The 17,817-nt window shown below is 28.6% G+C and overlaps 3 protein-coding genes across 7 annotated transcripts; 1 reads left to right on the top strand and 2 right to left on the bottom strand.

The window, feature by feature from the left end:
* The first annotated feature begins 145 nt into the window (after positions 1 to 145).
* LOC124427061 (putative E3 ubiquitin-protein ligase UBR7) lies at positions 146 to 2,519 on the top strand. 3 transcript variants are annotated; one of them, XR_006942861.1, is made up of 8 exons: positions 146 to 510; positions 697 to 888; positions 996 to 1,145; positions 1,268 to 1,376; positions 1,441 to 1,610; positions 1,713 to 1,872; positions 1,936 to 2,146; positions 2,242 to 2,519. XR_006942861.1 is itself a non-coding variant. In XM_046969515.1 (7 exons), the coding sequence occupies exons 1-7, from the start codon at positions 370 to 372 to the stop codon at positions 2,085 to 2,087; spliced, it is 1,074 nt and encodes a 357-aa protein (XP_046825471.1). In that variant the 5' UTR covers positions 146 to 369; the 3' UTR covers positions 2,088 to 2,238. The 3 variants fall into 3 exon arrangements, 2 of the variants coding, with proteins under 2 accessions (XP_046825471.1, XP_046825472.1); XM_046969515.1 differs by lacking the exon at positions 2,242 to 2,519 and having other exon boundaries at positions 1,936 to 2,238; XM_046969516.1 differs by lacking the exon at positions 2,242 to 2,519 and having other exon boundaries at positions 681 to 888; positions 1,936 to 2,238.
* Positions 2,498 to 7,389, bottom strand: LOC124427060. Of its 2 annotated transcripts, none has more exons than XM_046969514.1 (8): positions 7,186 to 7,389; positions 6,182 to 6,291; positions 4,278 to 4,475; positions 3,749 to 3,856; positions 3,392 to 3,608; positions 3,047 to 3,287; positions 2,780 to 2,976; positions 2,498 to 2,698 (listed from the first exon to the last, which is right to left on the bottom strand). In XM_046969514.1, exons 2-8 carry the CDS (start codon positions 6,287 to 6,289, stop codon positions 2,556 to 2,558), a joined length of 1,212 nt encoding a protein of 403 aa, XP_046825470.1. In that variant the 5' UTR covers positions 6,290 to 6,291; positions 7,186 to 7,389; the 3' UTR covers positions 2,498 to 2,555. The 2 variants fall into 2 exon arrangements, with proteins under 2 accessions (XP_046825470.1, XP_046825469.1); XM_046969513.1 differs by having other exon boundaries at positions 6,182 to 6,298; positions 7,186 to 7,387.
* A 3,823-nt stretch (positions 7,390 to 11,212) lies between these two features.
* On the bottom strand, positions 11,213 to 16,208 carry LOC124427059 (DDB1- and CUL4-associated factor 11). Of its 2 annotated transcripts, none has more exons than XM_046969510.1 (10): positions 15,998 to 16,208; positions 15,048 to 15,156; positions 14,737 to 14,983; positions 14,521 to 14,667; positions 14,259 to 14,440; positions 14,093 to 14,185; positions 13,771 to 14,017; positions 13,528 to 13,683; positions 13,324 to 13,430; positions 11,213 to 13,239 (listed from the first exon to the last, which is right to left on the bottom strand). In XM_046969510.1, the coding sequence occupies exons 1-10, from the start codon at positions 16,075 to 16,077 to the stop codon at positions 13,084 to 13,086; spliced, it is 1,524 nt and encodes a 507-aa protein (XP_046825466.1). In that variant the 5' UTR covers positions 16,078 to 16,208; the 3' UTR covers positions 11,213 to 13,083. The 2 variants fall into 2 exon arrangements, with proteins under 2 accessions (XP_046825466.1, XP_046825467.1); XM_046969511.1 differs by lacking the exon at positions 15,998 to 16,208 and adding an exon at positions 15,742 to 15,961.
* Between the last annotated feature and the right edge of the window lie 1,609 nt (positions 16,209 to 17,817).

Raw genomic sequence — 17,817 nt, 5'->3', positions numbered from 1 at the left:
AAAAAAAGAAAAATGAAATATTCATTTTTGTCCTATATTATTGGCTTTCAAATTTTTCCCGAAGATATATTGTTTGTATTAAATGTTTATTTACATTTAGAAAGACGTAGATGGCGTTGAATCTTGGTACAGTATTTACATAGACTATGCTCTATACGTTCAAAAATATTTAGAGGTTTATGTTGATGGTGTTTGGTGTCTCAGTTAACTGCAGATAATGACGAAGTTAATTTAAATTTCAGTCAGTGATGCTTTGCGCTAGGCGTTTTTAAGATTTAATTCTATATATTATTCAAGTATTATTAAATTAATAATTCACCGGTTCATAAAAATTTATATAATACGCATTTAATAACCTAATATCTAAAAATGGCCGATAAATTCGTTGAGAATTCAGAGGAAGATAACTCCGTTACAATGCTCGATGTTCTCCAGGAAGAAAGTCAATTGGAAGAAGATGCATATGCAGTCTTAGGTGCATCCGATGATAGAAATTGTACTTATAACAAGGTATAATAATTATATTTATCAAATTAACATTTGGCGACTCGTAGGAATATTGCGTTATATTATTTACACGTCACACATCATGTATTTCGACGTACTTGTTATACAACATTTTAGAATTGCATTATCTAAAAAAAAAAAAATGGAGTATTGAAAAATACGCCACATTACAGAAGTTCGAGATTACAGGGATATATTAGACAGGCACTATATGCCTGCAAAACATGCAGTTCGCAAAAGAATATACGTGCAGGTGTTTGTCTAGCATGCAGTTTTCATTGTCACGAAGGACACGAGCTTGTTGAATTATATACTAAAAGAAATTTTAGATGTGATTGTGGAAATTCTAAATTTGGAAACAAGGAATGCAATTTGGAGAAGGTAAAAGATTTGTAATGGATTGTTAAAAAAAAAAAAAAAAAAAAAAAAAAAAAAAAAAAAAAAAAAAACTATGAAAAGCAGATAGTAAACATATTTTCTTTTCACAGTCCAAAAGTACAATGAATATTGAAAATATGTATAATCAAAATTTTGATGGCGTTTATTGTACTTGTGCAAGACCATATCCAGATCCTGAAAATGAAAACAATGATGAAATGTTACAATGTATAATATGTGAAGATTGGTATCATTCTAAGGTTAGACATTGTTAATACATTGTTTTACTAATCATAAATATAATTATTAATAATATTCATTATTAAAAAAATTTTTATCTATCTATTTTATCTAGCATTGATTTGATATTTGTATTGTTCAGCATCTTGGGAGCAAAGATGTACCAGGGGGTGACTCATATGAAGAAGTGATATGTGCTGATTGCATGAAAAAACATGACTTTCTTTGGAGATATGCTACAAAATATTCAAGTAAGTCAATCATTATTAATATTTTATATACTGTAATTAATAACCCAAAATATTATTATTTTAGCAATGCAAAATTCTACTATATCATCTGAAAAGGGGGAAGAAATATTGAATGTTGAAAATCTTCCAAATGGTTGTACAATGCCACAAAAAAGTTTATCAGGTGTAACAGGTAGCTGTTTTTGGTTAGAAGGATGGAGAACTTCTCTATGTAGTTGTGAATCATGTAAAAAGGTATAGTTTTTTTATTTTATCCAAATGATCTATTACAAAAAAATTAGTAAATTATTGAAATGTTCATAATAGCCTTTACAATACATATCATTTTTTTAACAGATATATAAAGAACAAGATATATTATATTTATTGGATCCAAAAGATAGTGTGCAGGCTTATGAGGAAGCAGGTAAAATAACTAAGCGAGAATCACAGTATGAAAAAGGTATGAAGGCTCTTGCATCTTTGGATCATGTACAGCAATTAACTGCAATTGAAGGTAAGTAATATTTATCCTTATATTTTATATAACAATACATTGTATATAATATGATGTTAACAGAATACAACAATTTGAAAGAGAGACTAAAGGAGTATTTACAAAAATTTGCGGAAAATAAAAAAGTCGTTCGAGAGGAAGACATTAAAGAATTTTTTTCAGAAATGGAGTCAAAGAAACGTCCGAAAGTTGTAGTCCCAACGTATTGTCGTTAAAATGAAATATTTCTCTTGTAAAGATTAAGTCAACAAGATTTTTAACATTCTAATTAAACGTAAGAGATCTTTAGAAAATATAATTGATGTCAGAAGATCTGTCAAAAGAAATATAATTAATAAATAATAATTTTTCTTTTTTTATATTAAACAGACAATTTTATTTTCTTTATTTTGAAGAGTATCATAGAGATATTATCATACCAATAAGTGTAGTATGATTTTATCCATGTAATTTTTAATCATATCGATCGAACAATGAGGAAAGCAATAACAAAATCGCCTAATAGCTAACAATAAAAAGGTTATCCTTTCAAAATCTATAAAATTTTTAGATATGGATAAAAAAAAAAAAGCATAAAAAGTAATATTCTGAAATATGCCATAGGACGAATGAAGAAAAAGCAAGATTAATAAATAATGAACATAGTCTTGGACATCTTTATTAATTAATTTTCTTATCATTCATTACTTTGTAGTTTTACAAATTGATTTTGAACATATGAAACCACTGTTATTATGTAATTCCAAAGGTAAGACTACTATCGGTTCATTACAATTTGGTTTGTCCGTATAAATAGACCATGTTTTTTCAATACAGTCAAAAATTCCTGAAATAAAGCAAAGAAAGAATAAAGAAAAGTTATTAAAGAAATGCGTAATTATGAAAGTTAAATATCAAAGAAATTTACCAGTAGCGATCGTTTTTATATAGTCGTCAGAATTTATATCTTGATAAACTTTATATTCAGAATCCGTTTGATCGCTAAGAATGTCTAATACATCTTGAAAACATTTAGGTGGCGGATGTTTACAAATTGCTTCCATTCTATGTATACTACTGTCTATTATCAAACCTTTTACTTCCGGAATTTTCAATCGTAAGTATCTGAAATAAATCGTTATTGAATTTAATGGCATTCATTATTTCATAGAGATTTCGACGAGAAATTTCTTACTTGTTACAATGAAAGATATGTTCACCCGGACTTGCAGTTAATATTGCAAGCTGCGATTGAGTTTCGTTGGCTTCGACAGGTCCAACTTCAGCGTTATGAAACATTCTATCTCCTTCTTGCATGAGAAAAGTCATATTTACCGAAAATCCTTCTGCTGCGCCGTAACCTTCATTTCTTAAAATCTCTTGTGCTTCCACATAATTTTCAGCACCGAGAAGAGCGCGAGTAATGAAATAACGTGCTATAATAAATATTAATGAATTATTGAAACTTTCATAAATTTTTGATTTTTGCATCGCATTTGAAACTTAAAATATTAAAACTTTGAATACATTATGCTCTTACGTGTTTTGCCAGATCTAAGAGTAGCCGCGCTGAGGGTATTAATAGTGAAAATTAAACCATGATGGTTATAACCCATGGTATATCCTGGTAAAAAACCAGCATAACTTAATGACATAAATTTCTCTTCTCTGTAACCATCTTCGATAACATGAGCGCTTACAAGGTACCAATAGTTCAAGGTTTCACTCAAGGCATCCTCGTTATGTCCAAGGATTTGCTGTTCATTTTTACAAGTCAATTTTTAATATCATTTTAACAAGTAACATCGAAGATAATATACGAAGAATTGTTGAGAAACAGAAATAATAATAATAATAATAATAATAATAATAATAATAATAATAATTTTTTTCTTACTTGTCCTGGTTGATTACAAATGATAGTTGAACATCCAACAGGCAGTGTATTTCCAGATGTTTCATCAACGACGTTTGGCAAAATATCATCTAGATGCATTAGGAACAACTACGAATGGTAAATAATTAGCGTCAATATTTGAAATCCTTAGTAAGTTAATGAGAAATGTAAAACAATGTACATAAAACTCGATAAGGAACTAGAAAGGTAAAGGCAATTATATAGTTGATTAGATAGGCTGCAGCTAATTGCGTCTTCGTAATATTTCGTCAAAGTTTAAATTTTCAATTTGAATGATCAAATTAAAAATATATCTATTTTTAAAACATCACTTTTATATTACTGAATTATCGGTAAACTATATACATATATACACACACACACACATATATATATATATATTGCGTATAATTCACTAATGGATAATAAATAATAAAAGAATGACAATATTTTAGTAGATAATTCAAGCCAATTATGGAATGTATTAAATAAAATAATATAAAAAACTGAATTTTTTATGCAAAATCACCTTGTAAAAAGGAACATTGGCACCTTCCGCGGTTCCCTGAATTTCTCTGATATATTGAGGAAATTGTTTTTTTACACATTGTAAAGTATCCTCGTAGACCTTTCTACCTTCATTGGTATCATATAATTTTATATAATTTTCATTGAGCGGTCGGTAAGCTTCGATGTGATCTTGAATTAATTTGCTGAACGTACGTCCCTAGAAAAAAAACAGGAATATAAAAAATATACCCAATTTACTATTACACTTTTTGAGAAAAAAATATTTTCGTTGAAGTAACAACAAGAAAATTAATATACATCATTTAATCCTTAATATATATATATTATTGTTTTAATATTAATAATATCAAAATAATGATATTTTATATATTTTCAATATTTCACGTCGAATTTATGAAATTTGAAAATTGTAGCAAAACATTATAGTTTGTGCGAATAGAACACTAAGATAATATCTAAATTATTAGTTGTAAGTTAATTATACAAAAAGATCATTGATCGATCGTACAATGTCTTTGTTACGCGTTCGATATTTAAATTCTTATGATTTCTTGTAAATCCGGTATTTATATTATTTCTTTTTAACTTGAATGTGTCATCTAATGTTCTTGCATCGTAAAACATCTAAAGAATAGTGTTATTTAATAGTAGTGATTCAGTGCTATCTAATCGCCTTCTGCAATAAATCGTGTTGTAAAAAAAGAAAAAAAAAAAAGAAATAAATAAAAGATGGTCTATTTCAATGCAAGAATCGTGTTGTGCAATTCTAACACAAATCTACAATAAGGATTATCATTAAATTATGTCATAGAAGAATAATAATTTTTATCTTTAATTAAGAACGAACATGTGAGTTTATCAAAGAGATTGTTTTGAATAGTTATACATAATATACCCTCTATTTTTTCGTGTTCTTTGATAAAATCATAAGAGAACGTAATAAAAATAATGTGAGATTAAAATGAGATCTTGGAAGTCTGGTATTCATTTCAATATATTATCTTGCACATACACACACACACGCACACATACAAACGTTCTCATCTTATCGAAGATTTATTTTTTTTTTCTTTGGTTGCACCAAATCGTTTATCTTTTGATCAGTTTTTATTATTTATCTGAACGACAATCAATTTTTCACGGACAATTAATTCTCCGTGTGTGACGTTCAACAAGTTATTTTGCTTTTCACAATTTACTCGATCGTTCGTATCACAATATTTGCTTGGTTGATATTGTAATATTAACTTGACATATCTGATAAGGAAAAATCAAATGCAACAATGTCACTTGTAATTTATTATTATGTAATAATTTATGTAACGCAAATTAGGCCTAATAAATAAATAATTAGAGATAAAATGAAATAATCGATCGGGTATATGGAGAGATAACTTCAATGAAATTTCAAAATTGGATCTTAACAAAAAGAATTTTTTTCTCCCTTTGTATTAAAGTAAAACATGTACACACAATATGACGATAATGATATATTTTCTTACTTTCTTCTTATCTTTTATATCTTTTTTGTTTTTATTTTTTTTTTTTTTTTTTCATTCCAAAAATTTCATTATTCAAATTTATATCACGGCAAAGTCTATGTTATACAATTCGGACTTTGCGGTCGTAATGTACAAAAATAGTTATACGATTAACGTAAAAATTAATTATATATTATCGCAGGTCAACGATCTATTCATTACCATATAAGAATCTAAAAAATATTATTAAATCTACATACTTATATATTTCCATGCATTCATTCGTCTTTATCAGGTGTTTAATAAAAAAAAAAAAATATCTAGAAATGATGTCAATATTGAAAAAGAAGTCAAACATGATTATCGAACTTAATTACCATATATACATATATTATACCAAAGAAAAATGTAAAGAACTTACGATGTCGAATCCAATATCGTAATAAGTTCCTCTAACGTGAATAATCGGTACGGCGTTTCTTCTACCAATGCCTTTCGTTTCTTTACCGTTTTCATGTGGTTGCTGCATTTCTGAAAACTGAAATTAATTTGAAACGAGAACATCTTTGAGAATAATTCTTATCAACGTCATCGCAATATGTTAGTTTCATTATCGCGTGTTAATGATCACTAAAATAAATAAAAGATGTATAAGTAATTGCTTTTTATAAATAAGGCGTTACGTCTGGCTTTAAGATAAAGAGAAGTTATAACGTATAATATAATACTATGGATAATCCAATATACTATACATACAAATGAGAATGTATGTTGATAAACACGCAACCTAACGCTGTTATTGATCCAACTACTTTTTGCTTTTATTAATTCTTTATTTTTAATTAATGAGAACAGTTACGTCGTACGTTTTACATACGATAATATCCTTGCTTACTTTCTCTCTATCTGACGAGATTTCACATTTTCAAAAAGTATCGAAAAGTCAAAATTTACTCACGTGCTTGCTTTTTTTTTAGATTTATCAAATTTTTATTGATCGCATTATCAAATTGAAATTAATTTTAAATTTCAAGTAACAATTCTAAAGGAATATATATATATATATATATTTATATGTGGATAAGGCATATAAATACAAAAGAATCGATACAATCGATTTTTCAGTCTTCCTAGATGTCCGAATAAACAGGACAGTAGTCACGAAACTACGAACGATTGTTTAACACATTCGATTTTAGCGATTTCAATTAGATAAACGATTTTTATAAAGATGTATATATTTTTATCAAAAAAGAAAGAAAAAAAAAAGAAAAAGTAATAATAATAATAATAATAATAATAATAATAATAATAATAATAATAAAAATGAAAAGCCTGTAGAATTGAAAAGAGATTGGGCGGTCCTGTTGGTCTTCGTAGAACGAAAAAATTCATAAACGACAAGCCATTTAATTATATATTTACCATTTGGAAAAAAAATTTTGAAGTTAAGAAAAATCCTTAAATTCCTTAGGGTACTTAAACTTTCAAAGTTTCAAAGAACGAAGAAAATCGAGCGAGTTTCTAATGAAGGAGGAACGACGACGATGATCGTTTTGCGACTGTCGAGTACTGGCTACTTCTACTCTGCCAGGAAGACTGCTAAGCGTGTAATCTAACTATAAGTTCTATCGACTTATACAGACTTCCACGCCGCTACCAGTGGCACGAACAATCCGGCCAGGTAAGAAAAAGAATTCTGTCTATACTTGCTTCGTTGAGATAACCTTGATATTTACACGTGCATGCGTTCGTTCTCTAAGAAATCAAAGAAAATGATCTTTGCGAAATTCTTATGCGATAATAAATTGAAAATAATCAATAAATATAGAACAAAAATAACAACGAATTATTTAATATTATTCGTTAATTAATTAATTACTCCATTTCGTTTTTAATCATCCGATTGTTCATATTGATTTCGATGAAGAACAACAAACGATGGAAATTCATTTTCAATCTTTCCGATTTCCCTTCTCGTTATTCTTTCCTTCGCAATTTCATTATGAAATTGCTCACCTACGTCAAATTCCTGCCAAATTTCCGTTATCTCGTATTTCCTATTGATATTAAATTGGATAGAAATTAGAATCTCGTTACTTCTATTAGCCATTGTGGTGAACCGTCACGTAATATTGAATTATCTAATCGAACCTCCTATAGATTATTATCGAACTTATCGGATTTGAGATTTATTTTTTTTTCATTTTTTTTTTTTCTTTTCTTTTCTTTTATTTTTATCTCTATGCTTGTCACTTCCGAGAAAATCCGTAATTATGTTCGCAACATTATTTCGATATATGCATATAGATATGCATATACATATGCATATACATATATATATATATATATATTATATATATGTATTTATTACTCTTCGTACCTGGTATTTTTTACCGCATGATTTACATCTTAATAAGTCATCCATTGTTCCAAAGTTTTGCCCTCTCCGAAGTAATTTGCAATTAACATTGATTGTACGTATTATTAAAGTTTCATTGTTCGTTATAATGTCTGAACATTATATTACCAAATTGATTAGATAAAAAAAGGAAGAAAAAAAGAAGAAAAAAGAAAAAGAAAAAAGGAAACCCCCCTTGTATGTAATACCACGTGTTCTACGAAACAATTCATTTTTTCAATACATCTTTTTATTTCGATATTTATCATAAGTTTAGGTAAGGATTTATACTGTGTCTGATTAAAGTTAGAGCATGACTACTGAAACCTTCACGTTAGATATATATACGATAAATGAACGAGAAAGAGAGAGATAGAAAGAGAAAGAGAGAGTTCATTCGTATCACTTCGATACGTTCTGTCAATCGACATCTATTTTCTTGTCATTTATCCATCGTTTTATCCATTAGTCTGATTCATCGTGACACTAAAACTTGTTCGGCTTAGACGTATGTCTAATCAAACAGCCGTGTTGAAATTACGCGCTAAGAAAAGCGTCGTCGGGCAAATTACGAAAGTAATAATGTAGAAGCAAAATAAATATTTAAAACGGGATTATCATTAAATTCGATCGAAATATAATTAATTAATATTATTATTATTATTATTATTATTATTATTATTATTATTATTATTATTATTATTATTTACGAAATTTGTTATTTACTTTCTCCTTTCCCTTTCTCTCTCTTTCTCTCTCTACCTCTCTAACTATCTATCTCTCTTTTTCTCCCTTTCTCAAGAAAGTGTTGAAAGAATCAATACTAATAATTAAATCTAATCGTTAGTTCATCTTATTGAACGTCCAAGATACGAACAAGTTTTACGCAGTTTCGAGATCGATTAGGATTGATAAAAGCTTCTCCTCGGTTTTTCTTTTCTTTTTTCTTCTCTCTTTCTTTCTTCCCTTCTCTCAAGAAAGAGTTTAGAGATCAATTCTAATAATTAAATCTAATCGCTGATCTCTCTCTCTCTCTCTCTCTCTCTCTCTCTCTCTCTCTTTTTCTCTTGTCGAACGTCCAAGATTCGAATCAGTTTTACGCAGATTCGAGATCGATTACGATTGATAGGGTTTCTTGTTTTCATCTTATTTTTTCTCTCTCTCTTTCTCTCTCTCTCTCTCTCTCTCTCTTTCACCAAAGAAAGAATTTAGAAATCGATTCTAATAATTGAATGTAATCGTTGATTTATCTCTGTCTCTGTCTCTCTCTCTCTCTCTCTCTTTCTCATTAAAAGTTTAAAATTGAAATGAATTTTACGCTGATTCAAGATCGATTATTATTGATAGGCTCGTCGAAATCGAAAGAAAAAAGGAATGGCGTAATATATATTCAAACGGTTGGATGCTTGAATGAAGAATTATTGACGAGCTCGTTAGTTACTAATACTTATAAAATAAGTATGGTGCATTATCCTCATTAGTGGAAACTTATTTTTTTTCTTTTCCTCTTTTTTCTTTCTTTCTTTCCTTCTTTTTCTTTTTTTTTTTTTTAACGATCGATTTCATAACGAAGAAGGGTCAAGGATAATATGATCGAAAGCGTTACGTACTTACGGACACATACTTTATCTCCCTTGAGTGTCGGACGCTTTCGTTTCGGATTCCTTTGGATCTATAAAATGAAAAGGGGAGACTGAGGGAAAGAAATAGGAGATCCAACTCATCTTACATCTCTTGTGAATTCTATTGTCGAATCCTTTTTTTGCTCACTTCCTTCGACTACTTCAACATCGGACGAATGTTAATATCGTTCGAGATATCGTAAAGAGAGAGAGAGAGAGAGAGAGAGAGGAAGAAAAAAAAGGAGGATAAAAAAAAATGCATCTAATTCTTATAATCTATGAATACATAAGATTGTACGATTAAAAGGATCGTATTATTTTGTATAAAAGAAGAAAAAATGTTTTTTATATATCTTTAAAAATTTTTTGTTGTCTTTTAATTTTATCTTCTTTGTCTTTTATGCACAAAAGTAACTTGTTTCTTTTTTTAGATTTTCTGGTGTTTTTTCTTTCTTTCCTTTTTATTTTATTCTCTTCTTTTTTCACAGCGATATGCTTAAATTAAGATTATCATAGCTATTCTTGATGAACGTCCATGTATGTATATATATATATATATGTATACATTTGTATGCATGTGAACTGTACATCTCGAAAAGAAAACACGCGAATATTGTATTGTTTGTATTAATGAAGGATACCGTAAAAAATTAATACTTTATCTTTAAAATATCATCACTTCTTTATAAAGAAAAAATAGATTACAAAAACTACTCATTCTTGTATAATTACAACAGATTCTTAAGACCTAGCGGGCACAATTTTTACAATGACATTGGCCCTCTTTACGTCTTACCGATTACAAAAACTTTTAACAATGCGATTTTTAATTGACAGTCACGTTAATTAATATACATCCTATTACGAATACGTCGTCGATTAGCAATCTGTTATGGTAATATCGGATAGCATTCATCTTGTTATATGTGTAAGGAAAAGAAAAAAAAAAAGCATTACTTTTTTATTGGCAAATATAATAGAGATATCACTAATTTAAATGCCATAAAATTTATATTCTATCTATTTATGATAAAAAGTCGATTTATATTATGTTACCTTGCACGAAGTATTATGTGGCTTCAAGATTTTCCAGTTGGTGTCATTTAAGCTAATTAAATCTTTTTCATATATGGCTTCTATTAAATAGATCATACTCCTTTCATATGTTTTCAACTTAAACATTTTACTATATTATGCAATTCAAGGTGTATTTATTTCTTATCTCTAGAGAATTAAGAGAGAGAGAGAGAGAGAGAGAGAGGGGGGGGGGAGGGAGGGAGGAAAAGAGAGAGAGAGAGAGAGAGAGAAAGGGAAAGAGAGAGAGAGAGGGAGAGAGAAATTGCATAATTTTTTGTAATGAAATAAAAATAATACATTGAAATAAGATTATAAAACATTATTAAAAAAAAAAAAAGAAGTTTCTATGAAATTCTTGTTCATATTTTTATTCATACACTTTATAGTCTACATATGTACACTGTTTAGATGTTGCACCATATTTATGCATCATTTACACGCATCACAAGAGGAGAATATTATAATGTCCTAAAATGATACCCTCTGAACCTTGGTAATGTGAAAAAGAACATAGGTAAGAAAAACACACACGGATGTATCTCTGTGCAAAGATAACATTTTTATTCTATCTACCATAATCTGTTCGATTGATTTGAAACTTACGATTATTCATTTTGGATCGTTGTTAAGGATTTTCGTTTAAATTACAGGGAAAAATAGAAGAAAAATAAAAAAAAAAAATTAAAAAAAAAGAAAAAAAAAAGAAAAAAAAAAGAAAAATAGAAAAAGAAAAGCCATATTTAAATACAAAAATAATATAGAAATAAATTCTTTTTTTTTTTTTTTTCCATCACATTCTATATTATATATACGGATTATTAATCCTAATAAAATATTATAGATTCTCACGAATGCTTTTTCTTTACCAAGCAAAATAACAATACGCATTTAATGTCATTCCTAAGAACTTATTAGACCTCTTAGAAAATAAACATTTCTACATCGTTCATGAAACAAAATGAAGAAGGTTATACTGTTTATGAGTTGAAGAAAAGGTTGAAGTCTAAAAAAAAAAAAAAAAAAAAAAAAAAGGACCACGTTTACATATTACCTTGCCTTGTAAATTCATAAAATCTAGAAATAAATTGTTTGTTAGATGTCTTATAATTTCTAATGCTTGATAATAATATCTACGATAATTTTCGTCGTTTAAAGCTAGATCAACGTTATACAACGGTAATGTTCCTCAGTAAAAATTAGAAAACCACATGAGAATTCAGTCGAGAATACATACTTTCTTTTTTATATGCATTCATTACTTTTAATCGAACACGTTAGTCTGTATATATACGCACGATAGATAAAATGCGATTTAAATGAGAACAATAGATTATATAAATATGCTAATATCTTGAACCATCAAGATATAAAAAGGATGTAATCTTATGAAACATTAGAAAATTAGATCGGATAAAGTTGTTAACAATATAATTATAGACTTTATCATAAATGTATTCAGTAAGTTGCATTGCAAGGTAGATCACACACTATGTTACGTTTTCTATGTAATCAGACTTATGAAAATGAATGCCTGTCATTTTACTGATCGATCAGTTTTATCAACGCTCCTGGAAATATTTATTTCTATTATTTTCTTTTTCTTTCTTTTCTTTTCTTTTCTCTTTTTCCTTTTTTTTTTCTCCTTATATATTGCCTTTAACGTAATAATTTACAGAAATATTTAATTATAGAAAAATTAATATGTTTTGAGAATGTTCATTGGATCAAGTATCAAATTTGAAATTGATAAAAATGAACCCCGAAACTGCGGACAGTCAAGGAGCTATAATTATAAACGATGTCCTGCTCTTATTCTGTTAGCAGTATTTTTATATATAATATTATTATATGATATTTTTTCTGTTTTATTTATTTATTTTCTTCCTTTTTTTTTTTTTTTTTTTTTTGTTATGGTGCAACGTATAATTTTACTCTTCGGGATAGAAAATCTTTATATAAGCGGCATAGAAACGGAAGCTCATTTCAGCGAGATAAGGACGACTTCTCGAAATAGAGAATAATATCCCATAAAAATCATAAGAACATTTTCACAACGTTGATCACAAACACAAATATCTTTCGTTCAGTCTTGTATAAAATTTACTCTCGTAGATTAAAGAACAGTCTCAGCCATGGATATGGCAATTTCGTTAACGCCAGTAACACTAACTTCGAACAAAAGGCTGTATCAACCCCAAGAAATATTTACTCTCACGATCCTTTTCAACAAGTAGTTGCATGTTTTGCTCTTTGTGCAGCGATACGTTGACTTCGCCGTAATGTACGTGGTGCTGTTTCCGTATCATTTTCATCTTCCGATTCAAAATGATAGAATCCAGTTTTACCAGAATATCGCCAACTAATTATCGCACCATCCCACTATAAATGAAATCATTATATTTAAAGAGTTAAACTTTGTTATCTGTTATATATATGTAAAAGAAGAAAATTTATCATATTTACCGAAGTCGAAACAATTTCTTGATGATATGGATGCCAGCTTACATCGCGCACACATTTTTTATGACCCAATAATGTATTAACTATTTGTCCGGTTAAAACGTCGTAAACTGAAGAAAAAGAAGAAGAAAAAAAACCACAATTCAGTATAATCAATCAATATAATCTAATATATTGCTAATAGTTTAATATATTAAAAAAAGTTACTTATAACTCTGCCTGAAGCACATCCCGTATAAATGTATCTTTGACCTGTTGTTGCAGAAGGAGAAAAGTGACAGCGTATCAAGGTTTGAAGGACGGAATGACCACGATACGTCATGATACTTGTATCACCTTCTAACATGTTTTTAGCTTTAAATACTGCAACAGCACACAAATTATATATTAATATAATAATGCAATTTATGTAACAGTTATAATGTAAGTAACAATTTATATTGTTTTTACATTTTCTGGGTACTCTTTGCCATCTGTAGTCCCAATTTTGATTCGCAACTGCCTTACGAGTATTTTGCTCGCCATTTTGATCAGAAAATGCGCGAACGTCCCATAATTTGATCGTTTGATCTTTACTATTTGTAACCAAATATCTCCCATCTCCACGTGGATCAATATATGTTATACCATCCATATGGCCTGCTAAAACACCAACTGGATGTGGATCTGTTTCACTAAGGGTTCTCCTATCCCATACCTAAATCGTAATATCATATTACACAAATATACGTATACGTAAATAATTTTTGTAAATTATTTACAATAACTTTACCTTACACAATCCATCGTCTCCTGCACTGTACAAAATTTGAGACGTGTTATCAGCAAAGGCAACAGTATTTACATCATCGTCATGACCTTCGATCTGCAAATTAATAATACATATAATAAATAAAAGTTTATATCTTTTATGAAACAATAATATTTCTGAAACAAACCCTAAAAGCACGCTGATGACATTCTCGGTCGTATACATAAAGAAAGCCATTATTAGCACCACCTAAAATTTCTCGACCATCGCTAGAGAAGACTAGAGAGAATATACAAAATCTTCGATCTCCAGGACACAATGATAATGACTCTTGCGTATTCGAATCTCCATAAACAGGACAAAGATATACTAAGGAAAAAAAAGTTTCGTTATAATTATTGATGCTTACAATTAAAACTATAATATATTTAATTAATAATATTACTTACAACATTCTGACCAACTTGAGTACACAATATAGTTTCCATCAGGACTGAATGCAGTGTCTAAGATACTCCAACCTACGTCACGTGCAGAAATTTTTTTAAATTCCACAAATTTGCCATCATCGGTATGGTAGAGACGTAACAATTTATCTGTGAAAAATCATAATAATAAACATTAATTTTATATACCAAATGATGTTTATATAAATTGTAATATACCTTGGCTTGCAGTGAGAAAGAACCTTCCATCTTTTGAATAGGAACCGCAAAATACTTTGCTATTATATTTTGCCACTTGACGTGACTTGTTCGGTAAGAAGTTGCTGCTTATTCTACATTTTTCACCTATACTAAAACCAGAACCAAGGGATCTCTTTTGAATCATTGATGCAATAGATAAATTTTTGTTGGCGGAATCTTCTCTAAGGCCACATGCTTGCTTAGTAGCTAAACTTATTTCACTTTTCTGTAATATAGAAAATAAAGTAAAGTAACATGTTATATTTCATAGGGAAGTAATAAAAACTTACATCAAGTCTCGATGTGTTCGGTAGAGACATGATTTTTGGTGGCAGTACATTCGCCGCATATTCTTCATCAGAATCATCATGATCTGAAGCTATGATATGTACTTGTCCACTAAAAGAAAAAAGAACAAAAAAAAAAAAGAATATCACCACTTTGTACAAAGATTTGTATAGTACAATTTGAATATATCTATTCGAATGTAACTTCATCATTAATTTAAAAAAGTTTAATTGTTAATTTCCATGCCACATTTTTTTTTCAAATATAGAAACCATTGGAATTAAAATGGAAGATCACTTCCAAAATTTTCATGTACATGGAAATATATATATATATATATATATATATATATATATATATATATATATATATATATATAATGCGAATAATAAAGAAAATAAATAAATACATAGAAAAAAGAAATTACGGAAAATTCATAAGGCAATAACGACGAGATCTCAAATAGAATATTTTTATGTAGGAAAAAAGAACAATAATCGTATCACGTATGACGGAATATAATGACCACATATTTCAAAGAACGGTGTAATAAAATAATAAACACGAAAGAAAGAAAGAAAGAGAAAGAGAGAAAGACAACGTTCGTTTATTCCAGCGAACTAAATAACTGTAAAAGTTTTTAAATATTTGAACGATATTTATGAAATTCTTGAGATATAAAGATAAGGAGGTTACATCGTTGACAGCTTCGACGTCGTCAAAGTATCGAAATCGAACAGTAGAGAAGAATGACGCAGAAAATCAGAAATGTAATATAATTAGAGTTTATTGAAAATAACGCGATATATAAAAAGTGAATGGAAGCGTTGTCGCGAACTGATGAGTAAGGATTATACTTAAGTAAAATCATAAGAGAAGAGGTTAGGAAAAACACGAGGGGTAGAGGGGTATCAATGCTCGCGCGTTTTAAGTTAAAGATATTTTGGTAAACCTTCGTATCAGATATTGTAAGACCGCGGCCAGGGTCGGGTCCTGCTCGAAGTCCATACTACGAGAGTTGAAGCCTCCCATGCAGCGAGAAAATAAATTATATTTACTGTTGAAAAGCAAACAAGAAAAATGTCGGAAGGTTGTGTGGTGGTAAGTGTAGCTTGGTGGTGATAGTGATGATGTTGGCTCTGTGGTGGAGAGTATTGGAAGGAGGTGAGAAACAGGCGAAGTCGGTACTAGTATATAGTAACTCTCTCAAAGAGAGCTAAGAAACGATTGTGAATTGATTTTTATCTTTTTTACATTTATTTAACACATATATGTATGTATACATTCCAATATATTTTTTTTCTCTTTTTATCTTTGATCTTTCCTTTGACAAAATGAATTCGAGATATCGCAATGACGCTTTTCTTTGTGACTACGATGAACCCTAATAGATATTCTTTTGTTTGTCATCTGTATTTTTTCCTTTCCTTTTTTTTTTTCTTTTTTTCTTTTTTTTTCTTCTTTTTTTTTTCCTCGCAAAGTGAACTCTTTAAATTCGCTTTTGATTATGTACGATAAACTGTCATTGACGTTTAATTAAAAAACAGAACAATCGAAAAAAATCTCCCTTTAGATAAATGCAAATCTTACGAATGATTAACATCATTTCATTTCTTTTTTCTTTCTTTTTCTTTCTTTTGTTTTTTCTTGAACATATTATGTCATGCCTCGACTTCGAGGCATCGTTCATAATTATAATAAAACGAGCAGTACGATTTAATAATTAACTTGCAAATGAATGTTTCCGGCAAAAAAAAAAATCGAATTCATTTTGATCGCAAGGATTTGCAAAGTAGGAAAATTAAATTTTACATACAATTTTACGTATAATTTTAAATTATGTATATATGATAAAAGAAAATCATTTATTGTATACGTGTGTTTATTAAATAATGAAATAAAATTATATTTTGTAAAATTGAAATATTGCAACATTTTTTATTATATTATTTTTTATTGTATAAATTCGATGGACAGAAAAATTCTTTGTATTGTACATAATTAGAAATAGCACACGATAGATAAGAAATAATGCAAGTCAGACTTTAATGTTATGACAAATTAAATCAAATTGCATAGAACAATGCAATGTATACTTATATATATATATATATATATATATATATATATATATATATGTATGTATGTATATGTATATCTATAAAATATAAAAGTAGCGAATAGTAGTATAGACGTTCCTTTATTGGCCAAACATTCTATCTCTCAATTTGATTTGTACTTTTTTAGATTATTACTACCACGTGACTTGACGACGATAGACCAACAAATCTAAGATGGAGAATGGCGGGAATATTTGAAACGTTTAAATTAAATATCAATAGTCGATAAGTGAAAGGTCGATAATACAGGATACAATTTATTGAATTGAGACAAAGAATTATCGATAGGAAAGAAATTATCTCTTATCTTATATTTTAGACAGTTTTATTATCTTATATTTTAAATAGTTTTACTCGATGTTAACCATTTTATTAACGATAAGTAATGATTCTTTGTAACAAATATATGGATAATATAGCTTGTAAATTAATGTCAATATGTAATATTTATATTTTACAACGAAAAACGCTATTTCTAATATAGATATGCAATGGAGAGAATATGAAAGAACATCAAGAATCCTTATCCTGTCTCCAAAATGTCGAAGGTATTAGAACTAACCTCATTTAAAGAGCAAAGTTTTAATTATGAGCTTGAATATCCGGTATTTGCCTGGAGCGATCGAGAAATTTGCACGTTGATCGTCATCCA

The sequence above is a fragment of the Vespa crabro genome, chromosome 9, assembly GCF_910589235.1.
Source record: "Vespa crabro chromosome 9, iyVesCrab1.2, whole genome shotgun sequence".
NCBI lineage: Eukaryota > Metazoa > Arthropoda > Insecta > Hymenoptera > Vespidae > Vespa > Vespa crabro.
This window is presented reverse-complemented; position numbering and strand designations above follow the sequence as displayed.

What these genes read in the sequence shown, in the direction of transcription:
- LOC124427061 (XM_046969515.1), top strand. Translation starts at nt 370, where the DNA reads ATGGCCGATAAATTCGTTGAGAATTCAGAGGAAGATAACTCCGTTACA. An exon ending in AAGATTGGTATCATTCTAAG is followed by an intron (nt 1,146 to 1,267) that starts GTTAGACATTGT and finishes TGTATTGTTCAG; the next exon opens with CATCTTGGGAGCAAAGATGT. An exon ending in ATATGCTACAAAATATTCAA is followed by an intron (nt 1,377 to 1,440) that starts GTAAGTCAATCA and finishes TTATTATTTTAG; the next exon opens with CAATGCAAAATTCTACTATA.
- LOC124427060 (XM_046969513.1), bottom strand. An exon ending in CCAATGTTCCTTTTTACAAG is followed by an intron (nt 3,857 to 4,277) that starts GTGATTTTGCAT and finishes TACCATTCGTAG; the next exon opens with TTGTTCCTAATGCATCTAGA. An exon ending in TCTTAGATCTGGCAAAACAC is followed by an intron (nt 3,288 to 3,391) that starts GTAAGAGCATAA and finishes TATTTATTATAG; the next exon opens with CACGTTATTTCATTACTCGC.
- LOC124427059 (XM_046969510.1), bottom strand. Translation starts at nt 16,077, where the DNA reads ATGGGAGGCTTCAACTCTCGTAGTATGGACTTCGAGCAGGACCCGACC. An exon ending in CGAACACATCGAGACTTGAT is followed by an intron (nt 14,984 to 15,047) that starts GTAAGTTTTTAT and finishes TCTATATTACAG; the next exon opens with AAAAGTGAAATAAGTTTAGC. An exon ending in CTTTCTCACTGCAAGCCAAG is followed by an intron (nt 14,668 to 14,736) that starts GTATATTACAAT and finishes GATTTTTCACAG; the next exon opens with ATAAATTGTTACGTCTCTAC.